At 39.5% G+C, this 18052-nt stretch overlaps 2 protein-coding genes and 1 long non-coding RNA gene across 8 annotated transcripts in view; 1 reads left to right on the top strand and 2 right to left on the bottom strand.

Annotated features, from left to right (window-relative positions):
* dkk3a (dickkopf WNT signaling pathway inhibitor 3a) overlaps positions 1-10296 on the bottom strand; it is a 13688-nt gene extending 3392 nt beyond the window's left edge. Inside the window, exons 1-6 of the mRNA XM_058400219.1 lie at positions 9965-10296; positions 8654-8779; positions 8364-8444; positions 4323-4415; positions 1914-2055; positions 178-334 (exon numbers count right to left, since the gene is read on the bottom strand). Of these exons, the coding sequence (XP_058256202.1) occupies positions 178-334; positions 1914-2055; positions 4323-4415; positions 8364-8444; positions 8654-8779; positions 9965-10177 (812 nt within the window). The 5' untranslated portion in view covers positions 10178-10296. The remainder of the gene's footprint in view (positions 1-177; positions 335-1913; positions 2056-4322; positions 4416-8363; positions 8445-8653; positions 8780-9964) is intronic.
* A 1245-nt stretch (positions 10297-11541) lies between these two features.
* The window catches only part of mical2a (microtubule associated monooxygenase, calponin and LIM domain containing 2a), a 51998-nt gene continuing 45487 nt past the window's right edge, over positions 11542-18052 (top strand). For 2 of the 6 annotated variants that reach the window (XM_058400808.1, XM_058400807.1), the window contains exon 1: positions 11547-11895. The gene's annotated coding sequence lies outside the window, so the exon portion shown is untranslated. Of the gene's footprint in view, positions 11896-18052 lie in introns of all 6 variants that reach the window. The other 4 variants (XM_058400805.1, XM_058400806.1, XM_058400809.1 and 1 more) reach the window with 4 other exon arrangements.
* LOC131360381 (uncharacterized) lies at positions 13747-17697 on the bottom strand. Its single transcript, XR_009205878.1, has 3 exons — positions 17471-17697; positions 16274-16380; positions 13747-13823 (listed from the first exon to the last, which is right to left on the bottom strand). It is a non-coding gene; the product is annotated as an uncharacterized LOC131360381 (long non-coding RNA).

The following is an 18052-nucleotide window of genomic DNA, read 5'->3' on the forward strand; positions in this document are numbered from 1 at the left end:
CACTGGACCTCCAGGAGGCTTAGACTCATTCCATAAATGTCAAACAATATTCTTTAAATTTAGCGCATTGATAGAATCCTGTGATTTAAATGACATGTGATGTTGTAGCCATTGTTGTGTTTATTTTAATGACATTTTACAGTCATGCTGAGAAATGAACGCAAGCCCAGGTCTTACCCCAGATGTTGGCACTGCAGGTTCCCAGCGCAGGGACAGTGCTCTTTTGGACTCCTGCGTCCTAAATCCCATGACAGCAGGTCCATCAGGTGATTGGGGGAGATGCTACAGGGCTCATGTTTTTTAGGTTTGGGAATGCACACTGGGAAGAGCAGGCCTGAAGGGATACATGGCAAAAATCTTAGACAGGGATATATAAAATTTATAGAATTTTGTGTCACTAAACTTAACATTTAAAATGTTTATGTCTACAAATAAAAATATGAGGCAAAGGAAATGTTATATTGCTTACTGGGAAGCTGCAAGAATATTTTCTGAACAAATTTCTCTTGTAAAAAGTTCATATTTTCGAAAAATGCTTAGGAAATTTTTTTTCCTTAAGATTCAGCGGTGAAAACAAAAATTAAATTAAGAGATACAGTGGATGATTGACAACCCAATCGTTTGTCTGGCTCAATGTACACCGATCAGGCATAACATTATGACCACTGACAGGTGAAGTGAATAACATTGATTATGTCCTCATCATGGCTCCTGTTAGTGGGTGGGATATATTAGGCAGCAAGTGAACATTTTGTCCTCAAAGTTGATGTGTTAGAAGCAGGAAAAATGGACAAGCGTAAGGATTTGAGCGAGTTTGATGAAGGGCCAAATTGTGGTGGCTAGACGACTGGATCAGAGCATCTCCAAAACTGCAGCTCTTGTGGGGTGTTCCCGGTCTGCAGTGGTCAGTATCTATCAAAAGTGGTCCAAGGAAGGAACAGTGGTGAACTGGGGACAGGGTCATGGAGGGCCAAGGCTCATTGATGCACGTGGGGAGCAAAGACTGGCCCATGTGATCCGATCCAACAGACGAGCTACTGTTGCTCAAATTGCTGAAGAAGTTAATGCGGGTTCTGATAGAAAGGTGTAAAAATACACAGTGCATCACAGTTTGTTGCGTATGGGGTTGCATAGCCACAGACCAGTCAGGGTGCAGGAATGGTTTGATGAGCACAAAGGTGTTCTGAGGTGTTGACTTGGCCTCCAAATTCCCCAAATATCTCAATCCAATCGGACATCTGTGGGATGTGCTGAACAAACAAGTCCGATCCATGGAGGCCCCACCTCGCAGCTTACAGGATCTGCTGCTAACATCTTGGTGCCAGATACCAGAGCACACCTTCAGGGATCTAGTGGAGTCCATGCCTCAGGGATGGGTCAGGGAAGTTTTGGCAGCAAAAGGGGGACCAACACAATATTAGGCAGGTGGTCATAATGTTATGGCTGATTAGTGTATATTGTATAAAATTGAAATTCAGATGGTGAAATGCCATGCATAAGTTATGTCGATGAGTAATTCATGTTGTTATGGTATATTGTTTGTACAAGTCATTGAAATATAATGCAAATCTAATCATTTATTTACAGTAAGGTAAGTTATGGCTAACATTAGGTGAGTTAGTGACCCACTGTGACATTACATCTTTGGTACTACTAAAACCAGTTACTCATATACTGGACAATATGAGCATTTTCAGTGAATAATTTTCCCTATTTCTGAACATTTGGCAACATATGAAACTTCCTGATAGTTTTTTTTACCTTGTTTTAGGTCTGTTATTGGAGGTCATACTGCTGAGTAAAACTACAGCAGCAGTAAATGATAGCAGTGAAATCCTGACACAGCTGAAAACAGCTGGAGGGAAAACCGCGTGTCTTTTGTAAAAAACATTTTGTTCTTTGGAAGTCGGTACCTTTATAAAAGGCGCAGCACAGATCGGGATCACAGTTGACTTGTTCTTGGCAGATGGTTCCTGTTTTTCCTTTAGTGGAGTTCGTGCACTGACCGAACACACACAGCTGGCCCTCACAGCACTCCTCATCTTTGCTGCAGGTCTGGGTTAGAAATCCACACAACAGCCATGCATATAATGTCTCATCTTCTCATGTGTGTCATATCCTCATTATGAGTAAAGATCAATGCTGCTTGTTAGCCAGCCAGCCAGCCAGTGTGATATTATGAGCATCATTACTACAAAGAAACACTTTTAGGTTTAGGGGGATATTTATACACAGACACGCCCAAAAAAATGTCTATATAGAGACACAGGGTGTCTATTATTATTATCATTACTACTCTTAATATTACTTAATGCTATTACTATTTCTACTGCTACAGCCATTACTCAGAGTACTATTACTTCTGCTATAACTATACCTACAATTACTAGTTGTTCTGCCTCTATTAGTATTAGTAATATTACTACTTCTGCTAATATTATCGCTGCTGCTACTGTTAAATACTATTACAATTAATTATATTATGGCTACGATTTCTGTTACTCCTATTACTATTGCCAAGACTGCTAGTATATCTGCCTCTGCTATTACTATTACTAGTGGTTCTGCTTCTGTTACTATTGCTAATACCTCTACTGCTACTACCGTTACCTGCTTTTCTTTCTTACTGCTTTTACTGTTGCTACCAGTGCTGTTACTTCTGTTATTAATATTACTGTAACTGGTGCTGCTATTAATTAAGTACTGCTCCTATTGCCAGAAGACTTTATTTATAACATCTACATTACTGCAGGGGTCCAAATGCAGGGTGCCCTTAGAGCAGAGATGGTTATAGGCCTTAATAATGTCAGTTTGGAGATTCTGAGGCTCAAACCCCCAACCTTCTGACTAGTCACCTAGAGCATTTGAGCCACCCCTAATGGTTACTCCTATTTTTGTACAATAATTACTACTGCTACTAATCCTATTACTAGTGCTACTATTACATTTCTGGCTTTTGGCAGACAAATACAGGGTGACTTACATTTTATCTTACTTTATACAATTGAGCTATTGAGGGTTAAGGGCCTGGCTCAAGGGCCCAGTAGTGGCAGCTTGGTGGACATGGGATTTAAACTTACAACCTTACAACCGAGCAAGAATCCAACACCTTAACCACTAAGCTCTCACATCCCCTATTTCTCTTGCTCCTATTACTATTGCTGCTGCTAATTGTACTATGCCTACTGCTGAAGCTACTAGTATGCTATTACCAACACAAGTACATCTGCTATTACTATTGATAAATTACTATTACTAATATTACTACTGCTTGTACGATTGCTACTAATTCTTTTATCGTACCTAATAGCTAATAGCTACTGCTATTATTATTACTGCTTTTGCTGTAACTATTGCCACTATAATGATTATCACTGCTTCTGTTAATATTACTGTTATTAGTAATACAGCTGACTGCTAGTGTTCTAAGTTTCCAGTGTGACCACTTCTTCTTTCCGGACCTGTCTGATCCATCCAGATCCATCCATCTGGTGGAGCCTTGTTGCTTGGTGGTGCTCACTGCTGCTGGGGATAGATCTGCGTGGACAGACTGTGAACCAGGGGACTGTCGTGGATAGAACCACTTGGAGACTATTACAGCGTCTTTGAACTGTCTATGTTTCTGAACTTCTGGAAAGCTGCTTTTAGACAATGTCCATTGTTAAAAGCACTATACAAATAAAATGAATTGGATTCAATATTTTTATTACTACTGTTAGTACTGACTACTACTAATACTACATCTACTATGACTAATACAATACAGGTAGTTGAGGGTTTGCAGCTCTGTTATGGAGATCTATGGTTGCCTCCTGAATTCATGAACAATATCACAGTATTGTAGCCTGTGAATGCCTTCTCTTTAAGACCTCTTTTAAATAAAAGAAACTGCAGCATCTGGTCTCAGGAGCACCCTCAGCCCAGCCTGTGCAGCTGTAATTCATGGCAGATCAAAACAAGCCTCTGAATTGGATTAGACCTGGCTACCAGCAGCCCATCAGTATTCTAGTGCTGTCTCATGTCCATCATTGGCTCCTTGCTGTCCTTTCTGTGTCGCAGGACAGAGAAAGCACTCAGATTTAGCGAACGTCCACTTTAATGTGAACCCCCAAGGAAAAAAAAGAAAAAGAAAAAAGAAACGCCTTCATATCAAATGCCAAAAGCACTCGCGCCTGTGCTGCAATGCAGATACAATGCAGTCTCAGTTACATCATGTAGAAAGGTGGAGGCTCTAAAATGTGCAGGTCTTCAGCACTTTCATGACAGTTCTGGGTGAGGCCTATAGTGAGATGTTAGATTCATACAGGAAAACAGGTTCCTACCGCATTTGACTGCTTGCAAAGCATACACTCGGAGTGGTGTTCATCGTACAGGCAGAATCTACCTTTCTCACAGTCCTCGTCAATAATGCATTCCTGAAAGAGGAGAAAAAAGGGGGAAAGAGAACACATGATAAATCCTTCGACATCAGCACTTACACCTCCACTTTATCTGGCATTGAAGTTGAGGCCAAAGGAGTATATCTCCTAATTTCATAGTTTAAATAGTTCACTAATGCTATCACTAATAGTTTTACAATTGCCATTATGTTAATATTATGGAAAGTACTACTTCTAATATTACTAGTATTTCAATATTATTTCTCCTAACAGTTACTATTACAATTGCTGCTTCTCTAACTAGTACTACTGCTTTTTCTACCGTTATGATTACGATTACTACTGTTACAATTAGTAATATGAATACCAGTGTGCTAGTATTATGAGCACTATTAATATGAATATTAGTATGAATACCACTGTTAAGATTACTACTGCTGCTTCTGTTACTTTTACTATTACTCCTGTTACTATTACTACTGCTCTTTACTACTATAAGTAAGTTAGGATTAATGCTGTTACAGTTACAACTATTACTAATCACTAAATGCTGCTTCTATTGCTAGTACTGCTACTGTTACAATCGCTACTATAAAATGAATACTAATATTATCATTGCTATTATTAATAATGTCATGAACACTATTACTTTTACGATTACTACGGCTATAGTGACTTACTACTAGCATTATGTTTACAATTATGATCCCTACGAAGATTAAAATTCTGATCTTTATTACTATAATAATTTGTAGAGCCTCCTGGTGGTCCAGTGGCAGGATCACGTGCTCTCAGTGTCGCAGCCCAGGTTCGATTCCTGGGCAGGGAGCAACCCAGCCACTCATGAGTTAACTCTCAGTGCTGGTCCCAAGCCCGGATTAAATGGGAGAGTCGTGTCTGGAAGGGCATTCGGCGTAAAACCTGTGCCAAATCGAAACATGCGGACCAAATAATCCGCTGTGGCGACCGAAAGAACGATTTGTACTATAACGATTCAAGTACTCCAGTTAATAATGATAGGATTGCATTTACCATTCATATTATGCACACTATTACTACAAGTATGGGTGAGGATGTGGTAGCTTAGTGGTTAAGGTGTTGGACTACTGATTGTTGTGAGTTTCAATTCCAGGTCCACCAAGCTGACGCCAATGGGCCGCTGAGCAAGGCCCTTACCCTTAATTGCTCAGTTGTATATACAAAAAACAGATTAAATCTCTTTTTTAAAAATTAAGTTGCTCTGAATAATGGGGGTCTGTATTTCTGCTTCTTTTACTATTAGTATTACTATCACTCCTACTAATTTTACTACTGCTATTATACAAATACAAATACAAATACCATTAGTATTGCTACTGCTACTGTTATGATTATTATTGTTACTACTATTAGCACTTCTGTTACTGCTTCTACTTATATTTCATCTCCTCCTACTTCTGCAGCTACTGTCAATAACGTATGTGAGTTAGAATCAGTTGTGGTTTTGGGCAGATAAGTTCTGAGAATTTGAAAGGATGTGTGGTTGACACAGGAACTGTGGAATATTTACCTGTCCGGAAAGTAATCCAGATGTTTAGGATTAAGTCCAAAAGACCTGAGTCCATTAAGGCTAAAATAAACAGAACATTTTTCTGCTGCTACAGATTTCAGGGCAAGATCGGAGCTTGCTTGCCGACATTAAAAGAAGTGGTTGGAATTGAATTTGAGCCTCGAAAACGGAATAAGGATCAAATCTAGTACAAGTAAAGTAAGCTAAAACAAATTGAAATGCGTATGAGTTTGTAACTAAACTTACTTTATATGAATTTTAATGTCAAACACTGATGAGTGCTTTTATATGGGGAATACATTCTGTCTATTTGTCTATTTTCATTTAATATAACATTATGGACGTCTCTAAATAGAAACTTTCATCTCCATTTTCATCATTTTTTCAGTCAAATATATTACAATTCAAAGCCAAAACTCTTTTGAAACAAGAGATATTATACCATACAACATATACTGTATACCATAAAACCATCAATTAAACGTTATTTATTGTAGCCTTTCAGGGTTTATATTATTGGTTATTATTTATACTGATCTTGGCTAACTTGGAAACTAACTGGTAAGTTAGTAAACTGATCAAGATCAGTATATTAATAAACCTGTAATTAATTAATTAATTTTCAATTTAAAAACATCAGTTCTCTCTTAATACAATCCTACAAGCAAATTTTACTTAGAAACAAATGATTTAGAACATACACTATTTTGCCAAAAGTTTTGGGACACCCGTCCAAATCATTCAATTCAGGTGCTGTTTTTCAGGGGTTGGACTTGTCCCCTTAGTTCCAGTGAAAGGAACTCTTAATGCTTCAGCATACCAAGAGATTTTGGACAATTTCATGCTCCCAACTTTGTGGGAACAGTTTGGGGATGACCCCTTCCTGTTCCAACATGACTGCGTACCAGTGCAAGAGGCAAGGTCCATAAAGACATGGATGAGTGAGTTTGGTGTGGAGGAACTTGACTGGCCTGCACAGATTCCTGACCTTAACCCGATGGAACACCTTTGGAATTAATTAGAGCAGAGACTGAGAGCCAGGCCTTCTCGTCCAACATCAGTGCCTGACCTCACAATTGCGATTCTAGAGGAATGGTCGAAATTTCCCATAAACACACTCCTAAACCTTGTAGAAAGCCTTCCCAGAAGATGTTGAATCTGTTATAGCTGCAAATGGCGGGTCAACTCCATATTACATTCATGTGCATGTAAAGGCTGATGTCCCGAAACCTTTGGCAATATAATGTAAATTATCGCATGATATTTATATACATGCTTTGCCATTACATTTGTCAATCATAAAATGAGATAAAATTCATTTCACAACACTATTTCAGTTAAATGTCTGATGATCAATAGATTCAGACACTCAGCTAGGCTCTAAAACTGTATTTCTTTTGTGTTCTCTTTCTTTGCCAGATGAATGGGATACACTTAAAGCACACTTCCTAGCTGATCAGAAGGTTATAGAATGTTATCTGGCGTAATCCTGCTTTATCAGTCACCTCTCAGATACAGCAGACTGAAAATCCTGCTCATGTCTGCCAGGAGATTATTGACTGAGTCTAGAATCCACCCGGGAGATATAAGGCTTTGATGAGTGTGAGAGGATCTGTGCATTAGGAAACTGATTTGTGCGAACTGTGCTAGAAAATACTGGATAACATTTGAGAGACTGAAACAGATCCAGAGTTTATCACTTACTGATCTGAAGACAAGCAACAGAATCAGATGGATTGCTAATTGATATTCATTATATTTTATATTAATACATTTAATGTGTTTCAGGTGAATTTTACTTTAAGGGATGTTTTGATGAGATATTGACATGTTGTATATACGCTATATTACCAAAGGTTTTGGGACACCCCTCTAAATCATTGAATTCAGGTGTTGTTTTTCAGGGGTTGGGCTCGGCCCCTTAGTTCCAGTGAAAGGAACTCTTAATGCTTCAGCTTCATACCAAGACATTTTGGACAATTTAATGCTCCCAACTTTATGGGAACAGTTTGGGGATGACCCCTTCCTGTTCCAACATGACTGCACACCAGTGCACAAAGCAAGGTCCATAAAGACATGGTGTGGAAGAGCTTGACTGGCCTGCACCTCAACCTGATAGAACACCTTTGGGATGAATTAAAGCGGAGACTGTGAGCCAGACCTTCTCGTCCAACATCAGTGCCTGACCTCACAAACGCGCTTCTAGAGGAATGGTCAAAACTTCCCATAAACACACTCCTAAACCTTGTGGAAAGCCTTCCCAGATGTTGAAGATGTTATAGCTGCAAAGGGCAGGACAACTCTATATTACATTCATGTGCATGTAAATGCAGACATCCAAAAACTTTTGGCAATATAATGTATTTGATAGTATGTAACGATATCTGAAAAGGCTCGTATTTCATCGTGTAATAGAGAAGATTAGAGTTACGCACACGATCAATATCATTTTCCTTGTTGCTGGACTGGTTAACGGTTCTGGTCATGCGGATGTCCTCCGTTGTGTTGGCTGATATCTAAAACCACAAGCACACTGTTCAAAGATACATGACAGAAACTTTTAGATATATTTTGTTTGACAAAGATTGTGCAGAACATCCATTCAAAGACTACTAGATGTATTTAACATTGACATAAAAATATACCTAAAATTAATAACTCTCTGTTCCTCAGGTCACTTGCGATCATGTCCGACATCTTGAAATGACCTTCATGCCAGTCTTACCTTATTGATCGCCTCCGGAGCAGGGGTAGATTGATTTCCGGTAACGATCTCTAATCTGCTTTCGTTGCTGTAATTTGAGGTGATGTTATGGATGGGCTGGATAGAATTTGCACTCTCATTGTCCATCTGTAGAAAAAAAAAAGATTGAGACTTATCACTCACTGCTGGACACAACAACAGGGAAACATAACATCATCTAATGGTAGCAAAGTGAATCAGAAACGCTTAAAATCTGTGGTGTTCCTAGTCCAGCTCGAATTCTGTGAACGCCATTCTACGTGTGAAACTTGGCTTGACTTCTTGGCTTGAGCCAAGAGACTTGGCTCTTCCATGACTTTGTTAAATATCAGCACCTACAAACTAGAAAGCCAGTACAGGAATGTCATTATGTGCACATTTCCTTTCCACCATGAAGCAAATCAGATTTTCTGCAAATGCAATTTCAGGAGATAATCAGGTGGTGCCACCCTATAGTGTACTCTTAGTACCTCATGCCTACAAGCCTGGATGATGTATAAAATCTTAGACAATACAAATATGAACCTAGTCGATGTTTCTGGACCTGCAACAGATCTGATCGAACTTTTATAACAAGAGGATTGTCTGTTTCATAAAATATCCCACCATCTTGTCTCTGATGTTTTGCATAAACCTGGCAAAAAGTAGCTCACAAAGAGTTGGCCTGGTTACTAAAAAACAGGCACTAGACTAGTCCACAGAGAAAAAGGGTACTAACACTGTGGATTTACGTATCCTTACATACAAAGTGGACATGAGTTAATTTTAAGTACTGAGGTTGAGAACACTTCATAGGAGGTAAACGTGATGCTGTCTCCCCATCAGCCGATATCAGTATAGCTTAGTACCCTTTTGTTTTCAGTATGTTAGTATTAGGTCACAATACTAAGAGTGATAATAAAAGTCAGATTAGGAAAATAATCTCTGGAATGCCTTCATGATCACAACCCAACAAAACATTTGGGAATTTTATAGGTGCTGCATGCTCATTCCCTTCTCCCTGGGATTGTAGGTTTAATTTATTTATCCCTTTAATAATGAATCTTTCACCTGGAAATGTGGAAAAAGTGGATCCTAAAAATGCTTTTCACTAATGGTCCATTAGAGGAAAGCTTTAATAGCTTGAGGGGAGGGTACCACCCCAGCAACAAGGACCGTTTAATAGCCTTTTTTCTGTAAGTATAATAAATGAAAATAAAATATAAAGTCAAAGAAATCGTCTAAATATCTGCAGCGCTTGTGTAGATGCGTCAAAGAGACCAGTCTAGACTTTATGCACGATGTGGGCGATACCTGATGCTCATCGTCCTCCAGTTTGCGCTGCGTGTTTTCCACCAGTTTCTTCTCGTCGCTGAACAGGTCACTCAGCGCAGTCGGCTTTTGTCCAACGCTCGCCTCTGTGGGCGCGTGCGACTGTAAGTCCACACCGGGAGATGTCCAAGTTTCTGGAAGGAGTCCATTAACGGTCACCAGGCAGAGTGCGAGATTCAGGGCGACCATCAGCATCTTCACCGCGTCGCTCGGTGCTTGATGGAGGATGGAAGGATGCAGACCGATGAGGCGCGCGCGGATGACAAGGCAAGATGCACCACCTCATGCGCTGTGCCAGTGGAGCGCTGAATAATGGGCGTGAAAGACAGAGGATGCTGCGCGCGCACGCGCAGACGGTCTAAAAATAAAATGAACAGAAGAATTATTACCTGAAAAGCGCATTGCTACACCGAATTAATCATGAGAATGTGTGGTCTATATTATTTGCACATATTTGTTCAAATATTACTATGCTGTTTGGGGATTCATTCTTCTGTTCTTAAATGATGCTGCCGCATCTCATAGAAAACTGAGAGCACCTGGTAACTATGGCAACTCAGCAACATCTTTAAACAGGGCGTATCTTAATTCAGTTCAATTTCCATTTACACCCATCAGCCATAACATTATGAGCTGTGAGAGGTGAAGTGAATAACACTGATGATCTCCTCATCATGGCACCTGTTGGTGGGTGGGATATATTAGGCAGCAAGTGAACATTTTGTCCTCAAAGTTGATGTGTTAGAAACAGGAAAAATGGACAAGCATAAGGAGTGTGATGGCTAGACGACAGGATCAGAGCATCTCCAAAACTGCAGCTCTTGTGGGGTGTTCCCGGTCTGCAGTGGTCAGTGGTTAGTGGTCAGTACAGGAGTTAAAGGATCTGCTGCTAACATCCTGGTGCCAGATATCACATCACACCTTCAGGGATCTATTGGAGTAAACCATAAAGTTGAAAAATACCAAGGATGTTTATTATGAGTGTCTTAATCTTTATGATTAAAGCAGCAGCCCATAACACCACTCCTTTCTAGATGTGTGGTTCTGTGGTGGTCTCTTTCTGGTCTTTCCTGTATGTAATACACGGTGTAGAGAGGTAAATTGACCCAGTGATATATGAAAGCTCTGGTAAATTGACCCAGTGATATATGACCCAATACACAGGCAAAATAAGTTTATTTCACACGTTAACACATATACACTACTTTTAGTACTTACTCGTACAGTACTTTCTACTTAAGCGGTAAACTTACTTGAATAACCACCAGGTGGCGCCATTTACGTGTCAAATATTCTTGTTATCGCCACTCAGAACTTTCCAAAGAAATTACTTAAAACGGTCTCTGCCAAACTTGTGATTTTTCTTTTTCTTTCTTTCTTCTCTTCCCCTGAATGATGGGATGCGACTTAACAAGCGTTATTCATTCTACCGGTCTGGGGGCACGTGCGTCTGGCACGGTGTGCACGTGCCCATAAAAAATAAAAAGTAAAAAATCTGCGCTCAGCGCGCGCTTGTCGATCTCTAGTTTCGGCTTGTGTGTGTGTGTGTGTGTGTGTGTGTGTTTTGTCAGGGAAATCTGCGCTTAGCATCACAAATTAGGTATCTGCCGTGCACATTTTGAACTGTGTGGACTCCTAAAGACAGAGTCTTTCTTTCCCTGACGCCGCATTTGCTCCTCCTCGGGCGTAATATCCTGTTTTTTTTAGATGCCCAGTCACACTATACTGGAGGATTTGCGTTGCGCGCGCGCTTACGTTTCAGCGTTCAAAGAAAGAAAAAAAACGCTCGAGGCGGTGACGCTCGGAGCGCACGAGCCACCCCGGACACACACACACACAGTTTCGCTTTTTGCTCACAGCCACGGACGAATATTCAGCGAGGTTGAGCTTCTCACATGAAAGGCAACTCTAAAGTAAGTGTTACTTCATTCACGGTTTTTTACCAAAATTGTCCGTTTCTTTCATTTCTTCACGTCGGATATGCACGCGCATGTCCCCACTACTGTATCACACTGAGACTACTACAGCTGGAAGAGACACTTTATCACTTGTTTGCGTGTTCTGCTCGACTTTATATCACATAATATCACACTCTAATATTATTTTAAATGTAGAAATACTTTATCAGTCATTTTTATTTTTTGCGCCTTGCTCTTAATACGGTTTCGTGGCACACATTATATCGCGATACTTAAAGAAGTTATCACGGTATCGATTTGTGTTTTTGCGGATACACGGTCAATAAATCACTCCACATTATGGAAAGCTAATCTTTTAAAAAAAAAAAAATGCAATAAACAAGAAGTGGGACAATCGCTTTACATCTGATATTTGTTTTGTTATTTTACAGTGTTACAGAAATACAGATGTTATGTGTGAGTGGCTGATTTGGGGGGAAAAAACAATACTTTAAAGGTGCAATAGTGGATTTTTTTTTACTTGTTCAAGAATTAAAATTCATGGTCTCTGGACTAAAGTATTATGTGGCTGAGAAAAGGCATTTTGGGAAACTGACACTCAGTGCTGAGTGCTTGTTTATGTTTAAATGAGTTAGTCACTTTACAGACACTCTATGTGTAGTCTCAGCCTTGGAAGTCACGCCCACGAACCGTTGGCTGAACATCTGAAGGATAAGACACACAAAATTGTAAACACTTCAGGAGTTTCTAAGTTGTTAAATGATTGGTTGGATTCTACAGGACGTGTGTGTGGCGTATTTTAACAGTCCTCCTGGGGGAAAAAAAGCTGTTGTGACGCTCTACTTTGCTCGTGGATGAAGGAAGCCATCATGTTTACAATGAGCACTTATGAGGTTTAGCTAAATTCGGATATTCCAAAGTCTGTCTCATTAATTTGCACGACTTTCTTAAATGAACGGTCTACGGTTGCACGCTGGTCTGTTTTTGTGTGGACATTACATATTCTTGGTCCTAAATGTGATGCTAAATATAATGAACTGTGATTGGTTGCTATACATGTCAGTCAGACACCCTGTCCTTAAAAGGTCAATAAATTCTGCTATGATGTCCAGTCCTTCTGCCCTTAGTTTGAAGATCTGGCTACACCAGACTACTTTTTGTGCCACTGTCTATCCTGGGGGCGGAGCTTTGTGAACATGGGTGGGAATTAAAGGTTGGGGGTGGACTTAAGGAGTTAAAAAATATAAATGTCTGACCCCCTGGAGTTCCATCCAGGGTGTATTCTCGCCTCATCCCAGAGTTCCTTAATAAGCTTCGGATCCACCCTAAACCTGAGGAGGATCTAGAGGTGATGAATGAATGAATTTAAGTGATATGTAGTGATTCTGAGGACTAAAAAATATGTCAGTTAGCATGATGAAAACATTAAGGTTCGAACCTGATAGCATGACATCTCATTATATGAATACAACTATTATGCATACACCCAATGTGGTTGATATCATGTGAATCTACAGTCTGGGCTAGAAAGAAATCAGCCCCAGCCTTTCATTTATTTCATTCTGTAAAGTTTTATTTTTGATATCAATGCTTTTTTTTCTTCTTTGCTTTTGAAATTCTGTTAGATCGGCAATGAGTTGAGGATAAAATAGACAGGCTACTATTTTGAAAACATTTATTCATTCATCAATCAATTCTTCAATAACAGATTTGTCCTGGACTCTGGACCTGTGAGGCTGGGAAGAAAACAGATCCATAATGTTTTGTGCAGCTTAACACGCAGTGTGGACACTGTTAGACATTTCAGATTCGTTAAACATGGAAATGAAAGTTTACCTTGATAACGTGAGTAACATCGACTTGAAGAAAACCTTTAAACACACTCACAGGCAGTCAGTGGACAATTGAATGAAGTTTCATCTCTAAAGTTATGATCAAGATCCAAACAGTGTCAGAGTTAAAAAGAAGAAATTAAAAAAAGTTTACATAATTGAATAGAGCTATAATATTTTACACTGAAATATTGAATATATCAGATACACTACCAGTCAAAAGTTTGGACACACCTTTTAATTCAGTGTTTTTTGTTTAGGGATTTATTTTCTACATTCTAGAACAATACTGGAGATTTCAAAACTATGAAATAACACACATGGACTTCAGTAATCCATATGTAACGACAACAAAAAACAGTCAGCTGTTATTTTAAGACACGAAGGTCAGGTGTTCTGGAATAGTTCTTGCAAGAACAGTATTGTCAAGTGCATTTGCAAAACCCATCAAGCACCATGATGAAACTGGCTCACATGAAGACCATCCCAGGAAAGCAAGACCAAAACTGACCTCTGCTGCAGAGGAGAAGTTCATTTAGAGTGACCAGCCTCAGAAATCACCAATTAACAGCACCTCAGATTAGAGGCGTTATGAAGGCTTTACAGAGCATCAGTAGCAGACATATCTCAATATCAACTGTTCAAAGGACATTATTGTGTATTTCGGCCGCCTTCAGCATTGTTACAATGTAGAAAGAAATAAGCATCAGGAAAGACCATGGAATTAGAAGATGTGTCCAAACTTTTGACTGGTAGTGTATACTGTATTACTTGTACTGATAGAGTCTATATCATCTATACGACTAAATGCAGTCAAACTGAGAAAAAGTGCATTTTTCTTGCATGAGAAAACCACAATTGTTACAATCGGACTTTACCAACAGAGGCGTTTCCTCTTCACTATTGTAAGAAAAACAGTTAAAATGCTTTGAACATGTCACGCATGGGTCAGGATGCACCACAGAAGTGCGGTACAATACAGAAGAGAGAATACAAATAAAAATATCTGCACTAGTGGAAGGTTCAAATCCGAGCCAGTGTTGCTTTGTTCAGCCGTAGATAGATAGATAGATAGATAGATAGATAGATAGATAGATAGATAGATAGATAGATAGATAGACAGATAGATAGATAGATAGATAGATAGATAGATAGATAGATAGATAGATAGATAGAAAGATGCTTTATTCATCCCAAAGGGAAATTTACAGCAGCTTTTCATGGCACTGTTCTAGTTTCTCTTGAAAAACTGGATCATACTGTCCCAGATATTATGCAGAAAGTCTGAAAGTCTTGTTTTTGCCCATGTTGTGGAAGTTTGTGTAAAATTTGCATCAGCCAAATATAATGAAAAGCTAAAAAGGCTAAAGATGTGTATTTTTTTCACCAGTTAAATCCAAACCAAACCACATTTGTTGAAAGCTTTACATTTGATATAGATATATAGATCGGAGAAATTAGATTGTGACCTGCAGTTTGGAAAGAAGACAAAATCATGCGGCATGGTTTATTTCATTTTTCTTCCTTCTCTCTCTCTCTCTCTCTCTCTCTATCTCTCATTCTCTCTCAGATGCTCCAAATCTCACTGCTTTTTCGCTGAGAGTGGGCTGCAAGTACGTATTAACCGAAGGGCTATAATCAGATCCCTGCTTCGAACACAGTTTACACAGGTCTGCACGCACACTCAAATTCCTGCTCCGTCCTCCCCACCGAAAAAAATCACCTACAATCATTTTTTGTTGGAATATCCTACAAGAATGTTGGCCTTCTGTGCTGCAGATTTGCATCAGTCAGAAGACTAGACACTAATAGGTGCGGCGTGTCGCTTCAGGTCCTTTACAGTCTGAGCTCTGACGTCCTGAAGGTTTAAACCATGTGTTTCTATTGATGGAGGAATGTTTTGTTCAGAAGCGTTGCCATGTTGATACACGCGCTGTTGTATTATCATTGGGAATGAATTTTTGGCAAGAGATTAAACTCAATCCTAGTAATGGTTTGTTGTTTTTTTTTTAGAGAGTTACTTTCACATCCCAACCCTTTGAGTCGAGTCGATGCCAGTCTCAAAGCCGTTATTTGGGAATAATGACTTTTCTGTCCTTATTTGGGCTTTCAGTCGAAATGCATATTTTTGTGATTTTGGTTTATATTTATTAGACAAATTGAGAGAAATGCCAACTAGCCAGATGCTGACCTATGAGCTCGTGCATTTTTGGACTTCCTCTACGTATAATTTGAGCCAAATAGCGCTCATTATATTCTCCACTCATTAAAAGTCATAAATATAGCAGACTTTTTTTTTTAGGGCAACTGTGATAACATTTCTAGACTGGGTTAATAATTAAGGGGAGGAAAAAAAAAAAAACAGGTACAAGTTCCAGCATCCCAGTCTGGAATTAGTGGTTTAACCGCACTTTGATTTAAACTTATGGCTTAGGGAGAAAACAGATCCGTAATATTCTCCAGAAAGCTTTGAAGAAACGAAGCACTCGCCTTTACATAACTGGTTTAAAATCGTAACACAATTCTGTCCTTTTTCTCACCTGAGACATTTCCTGCTCGGACCCAGGCTGTGGAAGTGACTGAGTTTCCTGTCTGTCCGGAAGAGGAAGTTCGCTGGTCAGGGCTTCTGCATGGCAGAGTGAATCACCTGCTCTGGTAGAAAGGAAAGAGTCGAAGGTTTCCATGTGTACGACACTTTCCATAAGAAACAGTAAAAATCACTCCAAACATCTTTGAAGCTGATCTTCCTGTCTATAAAATCCTCACAGCATGAGTACATTGAGTCCAAATACACCAGGTCTAAAAAGTAAAGCACAACTAGAAGTCTTTAAATCAACTCTCTAATAAGAATAATTATTTAAATAAAGCAGATTCTACACTACTTTATACACGACTCCCTTTTTCTGACTATTCCTGACACCGTCTCATTGACACGATGCCAATACAAATCTTGGCAGAATTGTATAACAATAAAAATGTTCTCCACGTGTCAGATGATACAATGAAGGTCGATAGACCGTAAAGAGCGATAGACCGTGAAGAGATGGACCTGCGATTAAAGAACATTGTCAATCAGCACAATGCAGAAAACGAAAATAAACAGAAAACACTCAATGTAAGAAGGACATGCTTTGTTCACGTTTCCTTATTGGCACCGGGCGAATTTTTGTAGACGTTCTCCTATTGGTGTTGTCGTCAGCCACTAAAATTCTGTGTAAGGTTATTCCACCGAAAGTAAAAACAGAGGTCACACACTGAAAGCCGTCAGACTAATTTTATATCCGACTTGCGGGCCATAATATAATTCATTTGTTTATACTGATGGCAAAACTCTGATATGCCGATTTCTGTTCCGCGGGCAGATTGACCAGCCAGTGTACTGGTAAAAAGGGTTAATGTAAAGTCAGCTGAAGTACACCTTTCAGCTGCAACGAAGTGTATGTGAAGTGTAGCATTCTCAGCTTGCTGGTGACGTGGCATTGGTAGTCGCCTAGCATGCAGGGAGTTTTAATTAAATGCAGAAATGTTAGTGGAATTAGCGTCGTCATAACCAATGCCCGGTGAAAGCTGTGCAAATGCAGTACAGAGCCTGTAATGTTATATCGTATTAGTAGGAGTATTTATCTATATCATAACCAGGCTGGGGAAGTCACTATCTGTGTGTCCAAAAACAGTTTATATTTGTCCCAGTGATCAAGTAGGGTTAGTATGATAGAGTGGTAAAAGGTTATGTTTACCTGCTTATTGATTTACCCACGACTCCTGACACATGGTTACATCTGGATTCATATCCACTCACTGCATAGGCTGTAATACTGTGCACTTTATGATCAGTAGGATGATCTTGAAGATCTGAGCACAACAGTGAGATCTTGCTCTCTCATATTGCTTCTCCTTGTCAATCACAGGCCAGTTTTGGGTGTCTGAGAAAAAGGGTGAACATTGTGTGCCCTGTGACATGAAAACATGCACATGGCTGGCTTCACAAGTGAAGGAAACACGTATCAACCCAGGGTGAGCCGTGGCTAGTGGCTGGAAACTGGTAGGTGATCATAGTAGAGAGGAAAATGAGGAAGTATGAAAAAAGCAGTAGTAAAAAGGAAGAAACTTCTCTTTCCTTGAGTAAATGTAAGAAGTTCCCCAATTAGTTCTGATTATACTAATCTATAATTTGCTTAGGCAACAATCTATTGTTGCTTAGGTATATGAAATGGACTAAATGCTGCATGTTACTAGCAACCAGTAATAATCTGAGCTCTAAGGACATCTTCAGGGTCATGTGTTTTTTCTGGAACATGAGACTTGTCTATTCCGAGCAT

The sequence above is a fragment of the Hemibagrus wyckioides genome, linkage group LG10, assembly GCF_019097595.1.
Source record: "Hemibagrus wyckioides isolate EC202008001 linkage group LG10, SWU_Hwy_1.0, whole genome shotgun sequence".
NCBI classification, from domain to species: Eukaryota; Metazoa; Chordata; class Actinopteri; order Siluriformes; family Bagridae; genus Hemibagrus; species Hemibagrus wyckioides.